At 37.3% G+C, this 20821-nt stretch overlaps 1 protein-coding gene across 4 annotated transcripts in view; it reads left to right on the top strand.

Moving 5' to 3' along the window:
• daam1a (dishevelled associated activator of morphogenesis 1a) overlaps window positions 1-20821 on the top strand; it is a 53557-nt gene that overhangs the window by 9961 nt on the left and 22775 nt on the right. For 2 of the 4 annotated variants that reach the window (XM_084097348.1, XM_084097346.1), the window contains exons 1-3: window positions 176-515; window positions 16370-16603; window positions 19206-19295. In XM_084097348.1, the coding sequence (XP_083953474.1) occupies window positions 16418-16603; window positions 19206-19295 (276 nt within the window). In that variant the 5' untranslated portion in view covers window positions 176-515; window positions 16370-16417. Of the gene's footprint in view, window positions 1-175; window positions 516-16369; window positions 16604-19205; window positions 19296-20821 lie in introns of those variants that run through there. The other 2 variants (XM_084097347.1, XM_084097345.1) reach the window with 1 other exon arrangement.

The raw sequence follows: 20821 nt of genomic DNA, 5'->3' as shown, positions 1-20821 counted from the left end.
ACTTCAACATAATTTTTGATTTTTGATCGTTTATTTTAAGTTAAAAAATTAATCTAGTATTTATATTGTATTTAATTTCAATTTTTAAACCGTTTTTACACTTGTCAGCTCTCCCACGGGGCAGTGCAGAAAGGAGGTGTGGAATATAGCCTACAGGAAGAGGGCGGTCTCAGTTAGACCGGGAACATCTGTCTGACTGTGTGGACGGAGCACTTATTCAGACTCTGAGCTCAAGCTTACAGTTGTAGTCAGATATTATAATATTCAGACTGCTTATACTGTAAATCCAGTGGAGGCTGTGCTGTTTCGAAGAGTGCTTTTTTGTGTTGATCTTGTGGAGTAGAGGGAGTTTCATCAGCTATTTCAGGACCAGTTCTCTGATTTAATGGTGAGAGATGTATGAGCCTCTGCGGTCTGCATGCTTCCCACACCGCAGCATTCAGGGCTGAGATCAACACAGCTCTCGCTGCCTGGAGTTCACGCGACAATGTTCTCTTGATGTGCCTTTCTGTGAGGTGAGCATGCTGCCTTTGATTTAGAGAAATCACTTGTGAAGTCACTTTAACATTGAGGTTTTAGGGTGTTTGTTTCTGTATTTCTCAGCTAGTCTAGCTCAGTTAGAGTTTGTTGTGTGGGTTGCCATGTGACGATACATGGATCACTGTAGATAGATAAGCTTTATGCATACTTACCCTTTGGCCCCAGGCTAGGGTTGCACCATCCATTTGTAATTTCTTACTTAAATTGGAACATAAAAGTCCACACTATAGGGTTAGTACTAGCTAGATTGTAACTTACTCAGTACTTTGATCCAGTAGCAGCCTTCAAATACGTGAGCAGAAGTTGTTTAAATGCTGCAGTTTATCCTTCATTCTAACTTCTTTTGGCTCACGTTACTAACAGTAAAAATAAGTTTCTGTCATGACAACTCTTGGAGAGATTGGCATGGTAATGGATGTGGTAATGTTAATGTATTTGGTCTGCCAGTACATTCACAGACATTACTGTGAGCTTGTAAGACTTGCTGCTGCTGCATTAGTAACATGCACGAATTAACCACTGTAGCAGATCTATACAAGTGGAGCTGGGGAAGGTGGAGGGTTTCTGAAAGCATGCTGCAGACTGCTAACAACAACACTACCAGCACTTGAATGTTGAGCTGCAGCTCATTGGCTGCTCATGCAACAGCAGCCAATCAGCTGCGCTATGTAGATAACGACCTATCAGCCTGCGCCATCTAGAGTTTCATGCCAGAACATGGTGTTAATTATGATACTACTTAATCATGATAATAATCTGTATTTTTATATGTAACATAAATAACATTCAGAAACTGTAATTGAAATGAATAAGTATCAGTAAATAAATACTGATACAAAAAAAGAAATTACATTTATCATGATTTTATTTAACATGCACAACACGGACCGATGCACACACCGTTTAGGACGGGTTTGTATTGATGGTATTAATGCAAAAATACTTGTACTTGTTGTAACTTGGTTTCCATTTACGTCAAAATTAGGCTAAGTTGTAACTTACACACAGTGCAACCTGCCCCAGATGAATTGGTGTGTGTCGTTTTTGTCCCGTGCTCATAGATAAGTGACTCAGGTGAAGCAGGCGTGTAGTTTTGACCTCACCTGAGGAACTATTTTGAATGGAATGAGACTGGTGTGCATTTTTCCTGTGGGTGTGCCACGTGACATAATGCTTAATCAGCTATACATAAACAGCCTGCCTGTTGATGATTTATTTATCTAAAATGTTACTGTCCTTTTTGATTTATGTTTGTCCATTGTGTACTGATCTGTTTTTGTTGGAGGGAGGGTCCGAATTTGGACATCTGTGTGTTTGTGTATGTACATGTTCACTACACTACACTCTTAAAAATAAAAGTTCATTATTGGCACAAAAAGGTTCTTAATAGTGGAAGAGGATTATTTTTTTAAAGAATTATAAAAATGGCTAAGAAAGAAATGGTTCTTATTAGAACTGTTCACTGAAATGGTCCTTATATGGCATCAATGTGAAAACAAATGGAACCTAGGCTATATTTTTAAGACTTGTAGCATTTTACATTGTGATTTTCACCATGGTGACATTTGGACTGTGCTTTTGTTGATGACCCTCTAATATTAATGAATAACCAGTATCAGGAGCATGTGCTATTTGGTATTTGCTTGTCCAATCACAGTTGAGCTTGAGGAAACTCACTCAGTTTGACCGCAATCCCCAGTATTGAAGCCACGGGATTAGCACATATAATACAGCCTGTCGAATCACAAACACGCCTGGCAAAAACAGACAGTGTGCGTGTGCCGGATAATACTGGCTCTCTGGACTCTGGAGGATTCTGACCCTGGGGAATCAGGCTTAAATGTGGCTGTGGAATGAAGTTAATGTGGGTCAGGGGTCTGTATTTTGAAAACTATTTGGCTCGTCGTCTGCCTGATGGACAGCATTTTTGCATCTTTCCTCTCTAGTTGCCTTTCTTGTTTTGTCTAAGTGCTCAGGTCCCTGAGGGGTGGTGCCTATGACTCCTGTGGGACGCCTCTGCTACTGTCCTGATGTTATTGATTACACATAGTCCCATTGAGATTAAATGTGGCCATAAGGTGTCCGGTACACTCAACAACCTTACTATCTCTGACTTAACAGGGACATAGATAATGTTCATGTGTGCGTGCTTGACATGACTTGTTTTTGGACATTTATCTTACATGAATGTATACATAAAGAGATAAGATAAGGTCTTAATATTTTTTTCTGTTAAAACTTGAATAAAATCTAGAAAATTTTAAACCTAATGTACAAAATGTATACATTTGAAGAGCTAGCATTGATTTAATATCTTTTTTAGGCTATTTGTTTCAAAGTCCATGCAATATGATTATCTAAAATAAATATCTAAATAACTACTGTATCTAAATCTAAATAAATAACTACACAATAAACAATTACTTAAAGGGGTCATATAATGGTACATGCACTTTTACAAGTCGATTGTACTGAAATGTGTGTTGGCAGTGCCTGTACACAACCATCATAAAATGATAAAAATCCATCCAGTGTTTTTTTTTTAAATCTTCTTATATGTTTCCTCCTGTCTCAAATCAAGCTGTTCGATATTGTGACGTCACAATATCGACGCCCCTCCCACGATGGCTGATTGACAGCAGCGTTTCAAACACAGACCCGCCCTCGTGAGCGAGCTGTCAATCATAGCACGCGCCGATCGGCGCGTTCATTGTTGATAGCTGGAGTGCTGAGCAGAATGGCATCTAACGATTGTGGTGTTCTGTTCTTGGGTGTAATAACGAACACAGCAGTCATATTGATGATGTTTCTAAATCCGTACAGCTGAAGACGCAGTGGCTGAGTTTGTTTTCGAAGGAAATATTCCCCACGATCAACGTCAATGCTGTTTGCGCGAATCATTTCACCAGACTGCTTTACAAACGAGGGTCAGTATAAAGCTGTTTTTGCTAAGAAGCTGCTCCAGAAAAAAGGATCAGTACCAACTATTCGTGTTCCTGCTGAACCTCCAGAAGAAGAAGTGAGTGTAACGTTTTATTGACCTTTATATTAATCTTTATATTAATCTTTGCAAATAGCTTGCACGCTTCACGATGAATGTGGCTATTTTTACACTCAGGGTACATTATGGCATGTTTTCTATGTACGACGTTCTCAATATAATTCATAATCCCACGTTTATAATGAACAACGCATTATGGTTTTTGTATTATTATTTTAAACGGTGTACGCACAGAACAGAGGGGCGGGGTGAGCAAAGCTCATTATCATTTAAAGACGTATGCACTGAAACGGCGTGCTGAAAACAGAGCTGTTTTTGACCAGGTAAAATGAGTGTTTTCTTACAATACTAATGAGAATTTTTAATTAAAGTATATTACAAACTTTTAATTTAGACCCTAAAGAATCATATTAGCTTGTACAAAAATTACATTATATGACCCCTTTAAGTCTTAATTGTTTTATTTTATTTATTTAATTAATTTAAATTAATTTACAAAAAATGTAAGTAAATTTATGAATGTATTACATTGGCCATTTATACTTATTTTAAATTAAGTTTATTATATATTTATATATATATTTATATATAATACAGATAAAAATATAACACGCACTCACATGAATGTGGATATACATGAATGTATACATTTTAGAAACATTTTTTTTTTTTTTTTACATTTGTGTATTTGTATCTTCATTTTCTGTTTGCTTTCTTGCTTTCCATGTTTTATTTCATTTATGTTTAATATTATTCATTTCATTGTTACATATAATTTGAACAAAAACCTTTCATTTGTTTTTTGTTTTTTTCCACCTTGTTTTTTCGCACGACAACAGCGGATAAATCTCATGGTTGCATATGCCAATAACAGACTTAACATTGCTTTGATTAGTTCAGTAGGGATCAATACTGTAACTTGCCATTAGGAAAATTGGCTTGTGACTGCTGGATGAGAGACCAAAGGCCAGGGTTTGTTTTCTAGTCGATCATAGACTGGCCCGAGAGCTGCACTGGCTGACCTCCATTATGTAAACTCTAAAATGGAAACCCATCCGCTCTTCTGCAGTCCCACTGATCAAGGCTTCTAGAGTAATGGATTAGCTTTTAATGAGAGAGGCAGAAAAATTACAGACAATCTCGCAAGCCTGCGGAGCTGTTGGTTTAGTGTTAGTTTCATGACTGCATTTGATATCAGAGCACTGATGATGATGGATTTTTTTCCATGCAGATGACATGGGCACTAAATAAATGGTGCAGGGAGAGAAAATGTCACAGAGCAAATAAGGAAAGACAGACTAACAGCCGCACATTCATTAGATTATTCAGTGAGGTCTGGTGTTGATGTGCTGTTGTCTTTCCCAGGGTAAAAGCTTTTTAGGTCATATCCTGGAAGAGATATGACTGCTGACTACATCATGGGACCTCAAAATCCTGCCTCATCTGTTCATACAATTGCTGTGCAATTATGCTGTTATGAAGCGCCAGGGCTTGAGTGATGTTTGCTCTGGGATGTATGCATTAGTGTTGGTTTGGTTTAAAGGCACAGTATCTTAAGACTATCCATGGAGGTCTTTGCTGTGCTCTTTGTAATCAACCTGCATTGGAACACTACTGTTCAAAATTAATTTATGAAGTATTATTTCAATTAATTTCTTTTTCTATTCTAATATATTTTAAAATGTAATTTATTCCTGTGATGCAAAGCTGAATTTTCAGCATCATTACTCCAGTCTTCAGTGTCACATGATCCTTCAGAAATTTGTATGCTGAGTGATTTGATTCTCAAGAAACTATTGAAAATGTTGTAAACAGTTGTGCTGCTTGATATTTTTGTGGAAACTGATAATTTTGTATTTTTTTTAGGATTTTTTGACAAATAGAAAGTTTAAAAGAACAGCATTTATGCATTATTGATATATTATATTATAATATTAATATAATAAAAAAGACTTTTATATTTTTTTTATAGTAATGTAAAAGTATTTACTGTCTTAGTCAATCATATTTGTACGAAAATTGTTAAAATGCTGCGTAAAGTCAAATTTTTTGGTAGCCTTTGATAGCAGAATAGGACACATGACTGTTACATATGCGTGACATGCATTGCATAATGTTTAAAACAGTTATTGCAACAAAAAAAGCCGCATAAAAAAACTCAATGTGGTACTTGCACACACAGAAAGCCGCCTCTTGGACAGATGGTGTGTATGTATGTATGTATATTTAAAGTACTATAACTGGTACTGTTGTTTAATACATTTGAACATTTTTACACTTTTAAGCCAAGCTAAAATATTTCTTAGTAAAATAAGATATAATAAAATACAAAATAAATGTATTTCCAATTATTGGCATAATTTAAATGATTTAAAATTAAGACTACTTATCCAAATATCTTGTTCCTGTCACAACCGTTGCAACAGCAAAGAAAGAAAATGCAAATAGCACATAAGCAGTACATTTCCCATGACATCACTTGAGTTGTGTGCCTCTTTGAGAACTCTCTCCTTTATAAATGAAACTGCCCAAACTCTTTAGACGGTGCCTAAATGTGGTCAGACTTTTAATGAAACTGATTACAACTGTTTAGTTTAAGTACACAAAGCTGAAACAGGCACACTTGTCTTCCCATGGATTTGACTCTGTAGGCATTATTGTCCGACCCCTGGTCGAAATGAACACCGTTACTGAGAGTTTCTGATATTATCATCATTCCGTGAGATGAAATTATCATGAAACTGAGCAGGAGCTCATGAAGCTCCGCCCCCTGTGCCGTGCAGCAACAGCTTATTTGCATTTAAAGGGCACACACTAAAACAGTGCGTTTTTCTGAGCACCAAAAAGTGACAATTTAAACATGCTGTAAAAAATGATCTGTTGGGTATTTTGAGTTAAAACTTCACATACACACTTACACATACACATCAGAGACTTATTTTACATCTTGTGAAAAGGGGCATAGTAGGTCCCCTTTAAGTGAATGCAAAAGTTGAGTAAGAAAACGCATGTGAATCAATATATTGGATCCATGCATTTGGTCTTAAAGTGACAGCAGCCTAATAAACCTGTTGCCATCTGTGTCATAAAGTAAGGAAGGATTGACAACATAGATAGAATGTTGAACTATTAGAAAATAATGCACAACCGAGGTGGTAATGTGGCCACAACATGAAGCTCTTGTGTGTAGGACTAATTTCTTGCATATCTCATCCCACGCCTGTGTTGCTAATTCCAAAACATAATTTTAGGTTTTACAATAACGATGCTGTAAAAGCGGACTGAGTTTACCTTTTTGGTGTGATGATGTTTACTATCCTCGACAGCCTCTGTAGTCCCGTTTAGCCATCCGGATGATGGAACTGGAAGTGCTGAAATGCTAACTCTCTTGGCGTTTTGGCCTACAAAGTGATGTCATACCCTCACCGTTCTATGCAGATATTAGAGAGAGAGAGAGAGATTAAGCGTGAGCGAATTTGTGCGTCTCTACTAATAGTGAAACTGTTTATCTGCTTCGCCATTATTACCCCTCTAGTGAGAAATGTCATGCAACTTTGTAAGTTGCTAAACTGTTTTACGAATACAATCATCAGAGTAACGCTGACAACGTTTCTGTGCGAGTGTGAGTCTATACTGTATGTGTGTGTGTTTGAGTGGAAGAGTGAGCAGGAGAAAGAAAAGAGTTTGTGCTTTTCCTACAGAAATAAACGTAATTTTGTTGCAAAACGTGTAAATAATATGTGATGTTTATCCTATTGTTTACTATATTAATTTGCTTGGTCAGTGTCGTTGTGGGTTTTGGTTCTTTTGCTGTTGTAGTCTGTAAGGACCTTTTGAAATAACTGAAATCATTTGGCGAAGTGATATGCGGTCAAGACCTGCCTGGAACTACTTGCACACCTTAGAACAAGCATTGAACAGCCCCGTAATATAATGATAATCAAACAACAGAAGAGAGAAAGTCTCCCATTGCTCTTGACTGAATCACTTTTCTAACTTTATTAAGAATAAATGTAGATTTAATTTACACAGTGAAGACTAAGAAGTATTTTTTTAGACATTTGATTACTTTTATACGCTTTATTTCTGGTGCTTGAAGCTTTTTTAGGTAGGTCTACTTCATTTGTGTCTTTATTCTTTTGTAATTTGTTTTCCTATGTGCTTGTAATTAGTTTTGTTGTTCTTAGTTTATCACTGTTTACTTGCCTTCAGTAAGCTGGAGAGTTTTTTTATACTTTTTTTATACTTTAGTTTTTAGAATTAGTTTTTGGTGACAAGAATTATGAAATTTCAATGGTCTAAAATTTTTTGATATCATAACCTTATTTAAAGCAAAAATATCTAGGTGGTGATAGTTATCGTGAAATAAAATGACTCATATCGTGATATAAGATTTAGCTCTCAACGCCCACCCCTACTGCATTTGTTCAAGTTCTAGTCACCAGATGTCCTCAACTGAATGACTGTTTGTGCGCAGCATGCAGCTCTACAGATGCTCTCAACACGCCAGAATGCTTTTCAGAGAATAGATCAAATGTACAGATCACTGTACACTGAAGTCACGTTGAAAATGTCTGAATGTCATTGCATCAGAAAACCAAGTGGTTGTATGAAGTCATCAATATAAATATGGACATTTGACCAGCAGAATGTGTCCAAATTATCTTATTTTTGGAATAGTTTATCTATTGTTTTTTTAACATAATTTCACAAAAATCTTCTTGCTAAATGTTTTGCTTAAATATTATTTCTCTTTAAAACAAATGCTATAATAATGCATTATTTGATGCTGAATAGTGGCACTACTGTTTTCTGCAGAGGTGCTTTATAGCCAATTTGACTTTATTTCATAATTGACGATTATTGCAACATCGACAGTTCATAAAGTGAACTGAATTGAATTAACATTGAACTGACTGCAGCAGAATTTGAAATTTGTCTCATTTTTGATGAAGTTTGCATAATTGAACTTTGCTTACATAAATGAGGCCTGGTGAATCAGATCAGAGAGGTGGTGTAAACGTGTGGAGTGAACGTTAACACACACCCTGCTGAAGTGCGGTCACCAGGGTGGGGCATGGAGATACACGGGCTGGGCTGTCATGGATTAGCTCCACGTGTGTGTGTGTGTGTGTGTGTGTGTGTGTGTGTGTGTGTGTGTGTGTGTGTGTGTGTGTGTGTGTGTGTGTGTGTGTGTGTGTGTGTGTGTGTGTGTGTGTGTGTGTGTGTGTGTGTGTGTGTGTGTGAGAGAGAGAGAGAGAGAGAGAGAGAGAGAGAGAGAGAGAGAGAGAGAGAGAGAGAGAGAGAGAGAGAGAGAGAGAGAGAGAGAGAGAGAGAGAGAGAGAGAGAGAGAGAGAGAGAGAGAGAGAGAGAGAGAGAGAGAGAGAGAGAGAGAGAGAGAGAGAGAATTTCACAAGACAAGAGTGTTATGGAAGCATTTTCATGCCAATTGCTGCACAGACGCACATCACTTGAGATTTACCTTCCTTGGTGTTCCCTCCCAATTCTTTTGTGCTTGTTTTCAGTATTCCCTTTTATACTCATACACTTTTATAACTGTTGTGTGCATGTTTTTTTAGTGAAGTATCAGTCTTGTCTTGGATAGGCCTTGTTTTTTTTTTTTTTTTTTTTTTTTTGAGTCTGACCTTTAATAGATACCAAACAAACTCATGTTGTCTGGAGTTTTTTGTCTACTGAAACTTTTGCAGTGTTCCATCAGCAGAACAATCCAAAAATACATGAAATAACAGTACAACCCACTGAAGAGAGGTATGTATCCCTCACAGCCTAGCTTTCATTCCAGTTAAAAAACAAAGATGATGCGGCTGTGAATAAGGTCTATATACCAGATGCTCAGGAATACAACAAACGTTGCAATTTTGTTATGTGCTTTTGTGATTTGTAGTAGCATTCATTCATTTTATTTAACTTATTTCAATCATTTGCCAGGGTAACATTTCTGTTTTTTTTTTTTTTTCATCTAATATTTATATTTTATTTAAACTTTTAATTTCTTTTTAAAACATTTTTAAAACAAGTTTAGTAAACAATAACAAGACTTTCAATGATGCATGTCAATTAAAATAGACTTGTGACCAAACTTTTTTTCAGTTAACAGTCGTCCATTCAGAAAAGACAAGCTTATATATAAACTGGTTGTTTTATGTGTTTTACAAGCACAGCGAGACTCTTATTTCATTTGGGATTTGGCAAAGACTTCATTTTTTATTAGGGATAAAATGTTATGCTCCGTTCATCATAGCACATGTTTGCTTTCATTTAGGCTAGCTGCTGATTCTTTTACTATTTTAGTTGTAAATATTTTAGTCACCTGTCTCTGTACAGACTGCGGTATCCCATAAGCCTGTGAGCTGAAAGATGAGGAGCAGACGATCTTTTTTTTTTTTTTTTTTTTACATTCACACATTTGTAGGTTTTGTAATAATAACTTTCCTGTTCCAGCATAGTCTTTTTAAGATGTTTACATTTTAGGGGTTTCCCAGGATGTAAAGGTTATTTTTCTCCCAGGCGATCCCAATGCTTTGTTTGGACAAGATGTGGAGATTTGGATTAGCCGTTTTTATTTTGACTTTTGTCAGATAAGCTCATGCATTGTATTGTGTTTGAATTACAAAAGAAGAGAATATTTGCTTTGCGGTGTTTGCTTGTGGGTCATAGTTTGGATCAGACCTTGCGAACAAGGACATCCAGCAGTGGCATGTGGGATTAAAACCTGTCGCTTGTGAATGATTTACAGTGGCATAACTGTAAATCATTTATGCCACTTGTGGAACCCTTGTGGAAGGGTCCTTCGAGAAGGGATTCAGTTTTTCACTTTCGTTTGGAACACCCCTATAAATGGTGTCCCCTTCCCGAAGTGCCCTTCAAGGGTACAAAAATGCCATTTGGAATTTGCCCCTGGTCTTCATTTGTTTCCATGGTTACTGATTTAGTTGCGCACCTGTTTCTAGTCTGCTTAGTTAACCTATGTATTATGTAGCCTTTAGTTTTAGTAGTTCTTTGTCTGTTCTCATCGATATCACAGTGGTTTGCTTTATCCTTGTTGTTCACCTGTTTTTCTTGCATGTTATTTATTTTGGTTCTTTTGTAAATAAATGTAACTGCTGCAACTAGATCCTGCATCTCTCCCTCGCTGCAACCCACACAGTGACAGTAATGAGAAATGAGAATTATCAGTACAGTGGGAATTACAAAATAAATCTCAAAATCAAATTCACTAAACGCATTACAGTAATGAGAGTTTGGGGGGAAATGTGCTTATATGTGATTTTTTTTATTTTTATGTCATCATGCAAAACAAATGGCCCTATAAATAGGCTTCATTATACAAAATGTGTTCTTGATGGTTCCGTGAGATTTACCCATCTTCTAAATGAATAAATGTAATGTTGTTAAGAAATTGAATAAGCTGCTCTGAAAAAGTGGAATCCATTTTTATCGTGTGAAGTGTGTGGTCTTTGCCCACTGATCATTTGACCTGCTAGCCAGGCCGGAGCTATTTTCACACCATGAAGTAAACCCAGTGGTGAGAAAATTCCCAGCCTCGCTCAGCGGAACAGCTGTGTCTGCTCTGCTGGGTTATCGCTGCTAAATGGTTACAGTGTGAGAATCGAGATACTCTTCCTTGTTGGGAAATTACTCAAGGCCGTGTTAGTGTGAACATCCAGGTTGTTGACATGGCAGACTGAATCATTCGTTTCAAGGCTCAGAAAACACAGGAGAGTTTCCTTTGCAATTCTGCTTTGTCTTTGCCTCTCTGCATCCTTTTTTATCTTTCTCATCTGGATGTGACTTTTTAGGTCCTGCAGTGCATAGGCCTATTATGAGTTTACAGACAAAAGCCTACTGTAGTTCTACATTTCTATGTCTGTACTGTATTTTGAACCTAATTCTATGAGAGATGCTGCTTACTTGATTCATGGTTTGAAATCCTGGTCTTCACTGAAACAATAAGTATTCAGACAAGGGGTTTCCTTCCTTTTGAGTTGAGGATTAACTAAACTCAGGCCCGCCCACAGAAATGACTGGGCCCCTGAAAAGGTCCAGTGAATGGGCCCTCCCCAAATCTGCTATAGGCTACTCATATCATGCGTGTGCTCTCTCTCTCTCTCTCCTACATTAACACATACATTTAACTGAGAGAGACTCAGGGACCCCCGTAAGAAAATGTTGTGCTTTTTAATGTTAAATTCTTCAATCTGGTGCACTTTGAGAGTTCAAAATGAAAAACTCCAACCCATATTCAGTGTGCAAATTAAAAATTAAAACCTCTTTTAGTTGCAGTGTCTGTCTACATTACACTACTACATGATAATAGTTATAATATTAATCCCATGATATAATAGCCATATATTGTAAAACAAATGCACTGAAAAATAAAGGAAACTTTCATAATTAGTTTTGTACTAATTTCTATACTTGAAAGAGTATATTTCTATACTTCACATTAAAGATGTGATTGGGCCAGCCCAGTGACCATCAAGAAAAGAACCGGTACTATACGGTTATCTGGACCATACGATGGCCTACCCCTAAGCCCGCCCCTAAACCTACCCGTCACTGGTCCGGATAACCGTATAGTTCCAAAGAACCAATGGGCCGCTGATCTACTTGTTTCATGGGCCGGTGTTTCAGAAAAAAAACTAACGCTGACTTTTTTTGACCAATGCATTACACCGGCACTAACCCAGCGCCGCCGATTAAGCAAAACAAAACAAAACGAATGTACAGTTTTATGGGCCGTTAAGACAAAAAAAGAAAAAAAGTATGGGATGCATCGGCCCAAAAAGCACGTCGGCCCACTGGGAATCTCCCGGTAGTCCCGATGGCCAGATGGATCTACATGCCTGGACGTCACACTTTAAATCCTACCTGTTGCCTTTCATCCACTTATTTAGCTGCTGTCTCATCAATTGACATGCCATCTCCTTTTCCATCTTTCTTTATCTATTTTTAGCCCCCGCCAGCTTTTTTGCTTTATCCATCCTTTTCGACGACAACTCACTACTCGTACCTGCTGCTCGCTCAGCGCTCACGGCGCCCGCGCCCGCTCGTGATATTAAGTACAACAAAAAATAGCTTACTCAGACCATTTTCAGGAAAGGGGTGTTTCATTATGACACAGGCTACATTTTACTCAAGCAACATTAAATAAAATGCATTTTTTTCTCACTTTCAACAATTAATGGTGCTATTTTGGTTCAAAATGAAATATGGTAACTTTTGCTTATATTTAGGATGAACATAATTATAGCTGGACTGCATGGGCCCCCTCTAGCGGCTGGGCCCCAGAAAACGTTCCCCTTTATCCCCCCTTATGGACAGCCCTGACTAAACTGAAAGTTTCATCCGTAGTAATTTAACATTTTTCAGTAGCATGCCAGTCTTTTAGATATTTTCTACTGTAGCTTTGTTAGCATCATTCTGTTTTCAGAAGTTGTCTAGCATAACAAAATGCTCACAAATGACACATACATTTTAATGCCATGTTGTACTGTGCATGTAGCCTAATAACCAAATAAGCAAAGGCAATATTCAAACACACTCACAATAGCCGTTCTCAATTTCAAGAAGCATTTGGAAGTCCTATTGATTTTAGCGAATCATTCTGAAGAGTCATGTTAAAGAACCAGTTGAAAGAAATGATTCACAGATTCATTTTAATAATCTCAATGGGGTTACACAGATGTCCCTACATGAAATAACTTTTTTTTTTGTAAATAAGCATTCAGTTAGGCTAAATACTGTTTTCAATTCAGTTCGATAAATTGTGTTTTTTTTTAGTTGTAGTAGTTGTCTTTAATATAATTTAGCTATTTGTTCACCCAGAGTTTGAGACTGGCTTGGGTCATTTCTTGGTTCATCCCTTCTTTTTCCTGTCAATTCTCCACCATCTTCTAAATAAAAATGACAAAAGCCTCCAAAAATTGCTTTTATATTCTGATTTTGATGGTTGATGGTCTGATAATTTAAACTGTGATTTTCAGCAGTATCTTTTCTCAGATAAGCTGCAGACAAACATTCAGAGGTCAAACTGGATAGCGGATAATGTTTGGCATCACCATTTAAGTCTGTGTTTGGGTATGATGGCACTATAAACCTATTCTGCAGGATCAAGTACACTGAGCAGATTTTACACAAACACACGTACTATAAACTCCAGTCTAATCCTGAAGCCATTTAAGCATTTATGTCCCTGTTCTTCTAAAGGGAAACATCTGGTCACTTTGAGCTTCTGGGTCTGATCATAAATTCAGAGTGAAGTTTATGTTTGACGGCTTCTGGGTCATGATGGCTTTAGCGCTGGAGCTCAGGCCGGTGTACTCATTAAAGCAGGACTGGTTGAAGATAAAGTTGGGCATGGTAACTTTCTCTGTAATTCCTTATATGGAGAAAGGGAAGATGAACAAAGTTTAGTCTATTGAGAGGTGAGGGCTAATTTCATTGTGTGAGGTCTGGGGATATAGACTACAGACAGGCAAAACTTTGTGTATGTGTATCTTTTGTGTTTTATGAAATCTGGGACATCAAACAAGGGGACATCTAGGGACATCTAGACCAAGGTGATGATGTTTTGGTTAAGTAGTAAGTAGTCATTTGGCAGACACTTTTATCATGAAGAGACCCAAAGGGAGTAACCAGGGGCCTCATGTATTAAACTTTCTGCAGATTTCATCCTAAAGTTGTGTGTACTCACAAAAGCTAGATTTTGCATACACACAAAAATTACGCCAGAACCTGTGCAAAATTCCCTTTATAATACCCAGTCTGCGGATGATTGTGCGTATGCATCTCCAACCCGTCTCCTCCACGAAATAACCATATATGGAGCTTACAACGCCTAGTTTTGCTATTCATATCCTCATCTGCATATCATGCATATTCCCATCCACGTGATACAGGGTATCATGTTTAACGATGCAAGACATTAGGAAAATATAAGATACGGACTATGTGCATTACATTGCTAAGAATCATTCAGTATCCTTGCCTTGTTTAGAGTAAATAAATCAGAATTGTATACATTTCAGATAAAGTTTTCAGAGAAGAGTTATTCTCAATATTTTCCACTGGCCAAAAAGTATTTTTAATTGCTTTAAACAAATCTATGCAATTTTTTTCCTATAAGGTAAACATATATTGTATGATGTTTATATAGTATATGTGACCCTGGATCACAAAACCAGTCACAAGGGTCAATTTTCTGAAACTAAGATTTATACATCATCTGAGAGCTGAATAAATAAGCTTTCCATTGATGTATGGTTTGTTAGGATAGGACATTATTTGGCCCGAGATACAACTATTTGAAGATCTGGAATCTGAGGGTGCAAAAAAATCTAAACATTGAGAAAATCACCTTTAAAGTTGTCCGTTTATGTTCGCGCTTTTGCTGCATCCACTCACAAAAATATATTTTTTAGATATTTACGGTAGGAAATTTACAAAATATCTTCATGGAACTTGATCTTTACTTAATATTCAAATGATTTTTGGCATAAAAGAAAAATTGAAAATTTTGACCCATACAATATATTTTTTGCTATTGCCACAAATATACCTGTGCGACATGTGACTGATTTTGTGGTCCAGGGTCACATATACAATGCCCATTTTGTGCATATGCAACGTTTATACATCAGGCCCCTGATGTTAAAGGTATTCAAAGAAAGTTTATCCAATTTTTTTATTTCAGTCATCATTTACTCGCCCTCATGACGTTCCAAATCTGTTTAAAAAGAATAAGGTTTGAAGAAAGTTCATTCAGCCCAAAAAAAGGATATAAAAAGCACCCTAAAGTTGGTCTATGCACTATATTTCAAGTCTTCTGACGTCATACGACAGCTTTGTGTGAAGAACAGACCAAAACCTTATCTTGATGCACAGAAGATCAAATTTTACACTATGGTTTGTTCCTTACACAAAGCTATCATATGGTTTCAGAAGACCTGCAGAAGAAATACACCAAATAGTGTAATGTGAGAGCTTATTGCTTTTATGGCTATATTTTATCTGTCTACATGACAATCTGCGTGTCGAATCATGTCACTGTGTGTTTCTGGAGTTTATGAGGCTTATGTGATTGTTGTAATGGGAAGTAAGATCATACAGAGCTGCATATTATGAGTATCACTGCACAGAGACACAAACAGTCAATCCCATTTGTCATTTTTTGTACATAACTACCGTTCATGATCCTTCAGAAATCATTCTAATAGGCTGATTTGCTGCTCAAGAAACATTTCTTATTATCATTATCAATGTTGAAAACAGTTCTTTGATGAATAGACAGTTTAAAAGAACAGAATTTTTATGAAATTCTTCATAGAAATTTGTCACTTTAAAACAATGTAATGATCAATGAGTAATCAATGAGTGCTGCATATATGGTATTCATTTCTTAAAAAAAAAAAAAAAAAATCGTATTGGCTCCAAACTCTGTACCTTTGCAAAATATAATGAAGTATAATCAAAGCCTTGATTTTGTTTCAGGGCAGTAAGATTTTATCCACCAATACTGATATTTTCCGTATTGCTACTGGTCTACAGTGGGAGGTCCAATGTAACCTGTTAGTCAAGAGTGTATACTCAATACATTTTAGTTTCAGTATATCACACTTCTCATGGCTGCAAATAGCCCTGGGTGAGGGTATGATTTTCAACCTTGTTGTTCTGTTTTGCATTTAGCTGCGTCCTAGCACAGCCATGCACATTTTCAATGAACTAAAAAATTATTCCCAGTATCCTTTTTTTGCAGCTTTGATATCACCCCCTCCTCATTTTCTCTCTTTGTTTTCTCTTGGACAGGGTGTCGTAGCTGAAGCGAGACACATTTGACTGGCTGGGCCTCTGGCCATGATGGCCTCACGTAAGCGAGGAGGACGGGGCCTGTCATTCCTCTGCTGCTGTCTAAAGGGACGGGACCAGCCTGAGATCACCTACCGCCTCCGCCATGACAGCAACTTCACATTGCAAACCATGGAGCCCACCCTGCCCATGCCCCCCACCGAAGAACTGGATGCCATGTTCACTGAACTGGTGGTATGTGCTGTACCATGACCACACACTCTTTCTTTTGTTTCCTTTCTTATATTTTATTTATTTCCCATACTCTCAATTAGATGGATGGATACATGGATGGATAGAGTGGATAGATAGAGTGGATGGATTGATGGATAGGTGGGATCTTTGGAAACAGACCACTTTGAAAGTCAAATCTGGTCTTTGGTTTTGTCAAACATTATATTGGCAGGCATGTAAAGGATAACTTATTAAAACAGAGAGGAACGTTTCTTTGTATCCCATGATGAATTTTCAGATGGATGGATGGATGGGTGGGTAGACGAGTGGTGAATGGATGGATGGATGGGTGGGTAAATGGGTGGATGTAAGGATATATGCTAGATGGATCGATGGCTAGATGGAGCACTCATTGTAGTCAAATTTTCTTTTAGTTTGCTATACGTTTTATTCAACTTTCTATTTAGGGCCTCATACTTTAGATCTTTGGAAACAGACCACTTTGAAAGTCAAATCTGGTCTTTGGTTTTGTCAAACATTTATTGGCAGGCATGAAAAGGGTAACTTATTTAAACAGATAAGAACGTTTCTTTGTATCCCATGATGAATTTTCAGATGTATGGAAGGATGAGTGAATAGATGCTTGATGGATCGATGGGTGGGTAAATGGATGGATAGATGGAACACTCATTTTAATAAATGTTTTATTAAACTTTTGGACACAGGCCACTTTGAAAGTCAGATCTGGTCTTTGGTTTTGTCAAATATTATTCTGACAGGCATGTAAAGGATAACTTATTAAAACAGAAGGAACTTGTCTTTGCATCCCATGATGAATTTTCACCATTACATTTTTTGCTAAGACAGAACATGCAAAGTTTGTAAGCTTGCATGCCCACATGGCCAAAAATCACAAACAGAGCCTGTTAACTGGGTTCATTCTAAAAAATCCCACCAGAATAGTTAGAAAAAGCTTATTCTTTATTAAAGCACTGCTTTGCTCTACCATTCCTCCATTTGTGGAGTGAATCAGTGCTTGTCTTGGATTCCATAATATGGAGAATCCAAGCATTCCCTGCTAATGGTCCAGTAAAGAGTATGTTAGACAATGCACGTCCCCTCATTAGCTCTGCAGACTCCATTGAGTAGAGTTACGTCTGTATGTCTCATGCCCACCAGTGCATGACCAGCAGGCATTTGGCACAGATGGGCTCATGGATGACTTGCATGCGCCAGACTCCCCCTGTCCCCTGCTGAGCCTTTGAGCTCTCACAGAGAGACACAACTGAGATGTCAATCAGTGTCATGTTAAGTTGATTTAACAGGAAAATACTTCTCGCAGACTTTTGATTCTGCATCGATTTGAGTTGAGAAAGCTGTCCTCCTCATGAAGGAATACTGAATTTTATCTTTGAACATTTTTTTTTAGTCGAGTTTGCTTTCACTGCAACTCAAACAGAAAACTGGTCTCATAATTTAACACTGTCACAACCAGACGCTATGCTAGAATTTTTTTAGATGTCGCAAGTACACTGCTGTCACTGCTTGAAAGCATCCAGTTATCACTTGTTGCTGCTTCTATCTAAATGACTTTCAGTGAACAAAGTCTCAGGTTCAGTTTTTTTCCGTAGAGAAATAAAGAGGGAATAGTATGAGAGAACGATCTGGAGAAGATCAGATTCTGACCTGCCTGCCTCTACAATAGATGTGGTGTCTGGATGTGATGTTCTCTCTCTGGAATCTCTGCTCAAATATACACGAGTACTTACGAGTTGGATTATACGATTTCCCTGTATTTTTCATCCTTTTTATCCTCATTATTTCCTTATGCAGCCTGTTAAAGTGGTCTCTGGACCTGCTTGTTGTATGTGTCTCTCACATGATGTTAATTAACTTGTGCCCAAACATCTGGACTGAATATGATCAACTTAGTCCAGAACTGCATCATGGGAATGCACAGAGGTCACAGGAGCGTGCAGGCATTAATTGATGGTTTACATGACTAAATTATTTCTTTGCTGTGAGGAAACAAGAAGTCTCTCTCTCACACAGAATTGTGGGAAATTAACTCCCGCTTCAGGGTCATTGATATCCAGATACTGACGTCAGACTTTAAGTCTCGTGGCCGACTTGATAGGATGCCTGTGTGTGTCACTGCCAAGTACATTTGACATTCATTATGTGCTCAAAATGTTTTTTCCTCTTTTGGCCAATCATTTTAGTTTGTTTACATTTTACATTTCATAGTTTCAATAAATATTCATGAATATAAATATGCTAAATATAATATATATTTTTGTGCAATCCTTGTCATTTGTAAGGTATTTATTTATTTATTGTCAACTTTAAATATAGTTACCAAAATATATATATAAAAAAATTGTGCAGCCATTGCTTGTAAGATATTTATTTACTTATTTGCATAAATATTATAAATATTCAGTACCACTGTATTATATTATAATATTATATTATATTATATTATATTGAAATCAAAGGGACCTAAAGTCTTAATTTTAAGTATTTAACCTTATGAGAATGTGACCAATTCAACATCATTTATTGGGCTTGAAATTTTAGAGAATACATTTGAAACCTCTCATCGTGTCTTCTTCTTCTACAGGATGAGCTGGATCTCTCGGAGAAACATAGAGAGGCCATGTTTGGCCTTCCTGCTGAGAAGAAATGGCAAATCTACTGTAGCAAGAAGAAGGTAAGACATTGCCACTTGATGGGACTGGGCAAGGACCTTTTCCATTTTTTTTAAAAAGACCCATGTCAAAGTGTTTTGTCTGGCTTTGAACATCCATAGCAGTTTCCTAAAAACAATTTAATCTGACTTGACGGTAGAGTTTGAAACTAAGCAGCTAAATGTGTGAACACATCACAGTCTTACTGTACATCCAAAAAAGGACGTAATGTAAACGGTGCTAGCACAGGCTTGGCTTCGGGACAGAGAAGTGGTGTTGAGTGCGAGGGTTTATTTTCACAGTATGTGTGATTTGGGTCTGAGGAGTGAGAGGTAACAGAACCCAGGCTGTCCTGACACACTCTGTAAACCCTCATTTATAAGAGGCATTTACACCGGTGGAACTAAAGAGCAAACCACACAGCGGTGGCCTGGGGATTGTCTACGGCTGCTGGAGTTCATGACCAGTTACCTGGTCACGACCCACCAGGGATCGATCTTCAGCTGCTGACCTATTGTCCTCCAAAAACACTTAAAAAAAGAACACTGTCAATCATCATGGTGTTAGAAATGAAGTTTATTCTCATTCATATATTAAAGCAAACATTTATGTTGGTGTTCTCTATGATGGATCAAAGCTTTGCAAGCTTATACACTAGTAGAGATGGAATTTCAGTTGGAAATCTTTATAGCTTATGCCTGTCAGCTCTCAACTTGAAGGGATAGTTTATCCAAAAATGAAAATTCTGCCAATTACTCACCGTCATGTCGTTCCAAACTCGTTTGACTTTTTCTTATATAAAACAAAAAAGATGATGTTTTCAGTATTTTTAGTATTATCTTTTTTGGCCATACAGAAAAAGTCAGTAGGGTCCCACAAATGTTGTCTTCCTCCCCATATTTTCTTTTGTTTTCCCCAGAGGAAATACAGGCAGAAAATAAATATTGTTTATTTTCATGTACTCCATTTTTTTATTCAGTAAAAAAATATATTTAATTTTATTTTAGAACTACAGATTTGAAGAAATTTGCAGAAATGCTTCAACCAAAACTGTCTTAGAAAAATGTGTATGCTGTGTAATCCCAGCTCAATAAAACACTGAGTGCAGTGTTTCAGCCAACTACACCTGCAAGGCCTGGATCAAATCTCCTCCCAGTGGAGTTTTGGGGTCTGAGCAACATGTGGAACCAACACCGTGCAATATAATGAGTGCTAAAACTACTGTCAAGATGTTGAGGCAAAGGAACTTGTGAATGTCTGGTATGAAGTGTTTGTGTTCATAATAACTATAATGAGAACTTTCTCACCCTTCTTTTTGGTTTCAAGCTATCTTTTTATTAATCTCTAAGCCCCTATGGTCCAAAATAGTTTAGTTAAATTGTATAATTGCAGAATGTAGTAATAAAACAATGGGTGGACTTGTTTAATAAGATTCCTGGAAGCTTATCGGCTCATGTGGTGCGCGAAACCCCCCAACAACAACCCCAATTCCCAATTCCAAACTTACCCTGGCCAGCAAAAGTCAATCTCAGTCTGAAAGAGCAAGCAG

The sequence above is a fragment of the Abramis brama genome (genome assembly GCF_963993115.1).
Source record: "Abramis brama genome assembly, chromosome: 21".
Classification (NCBI taxonomy): Eukaryota; Metazoa; Chordata; class Actinopteri; order Cypriniformes; family Leuciscidae; genus Abramis; species Abramis brama.
Note: the sequence above shows the minus strand (reverse complement) of the source record. Positions and strands in the feature narration are given on the sequence as shown.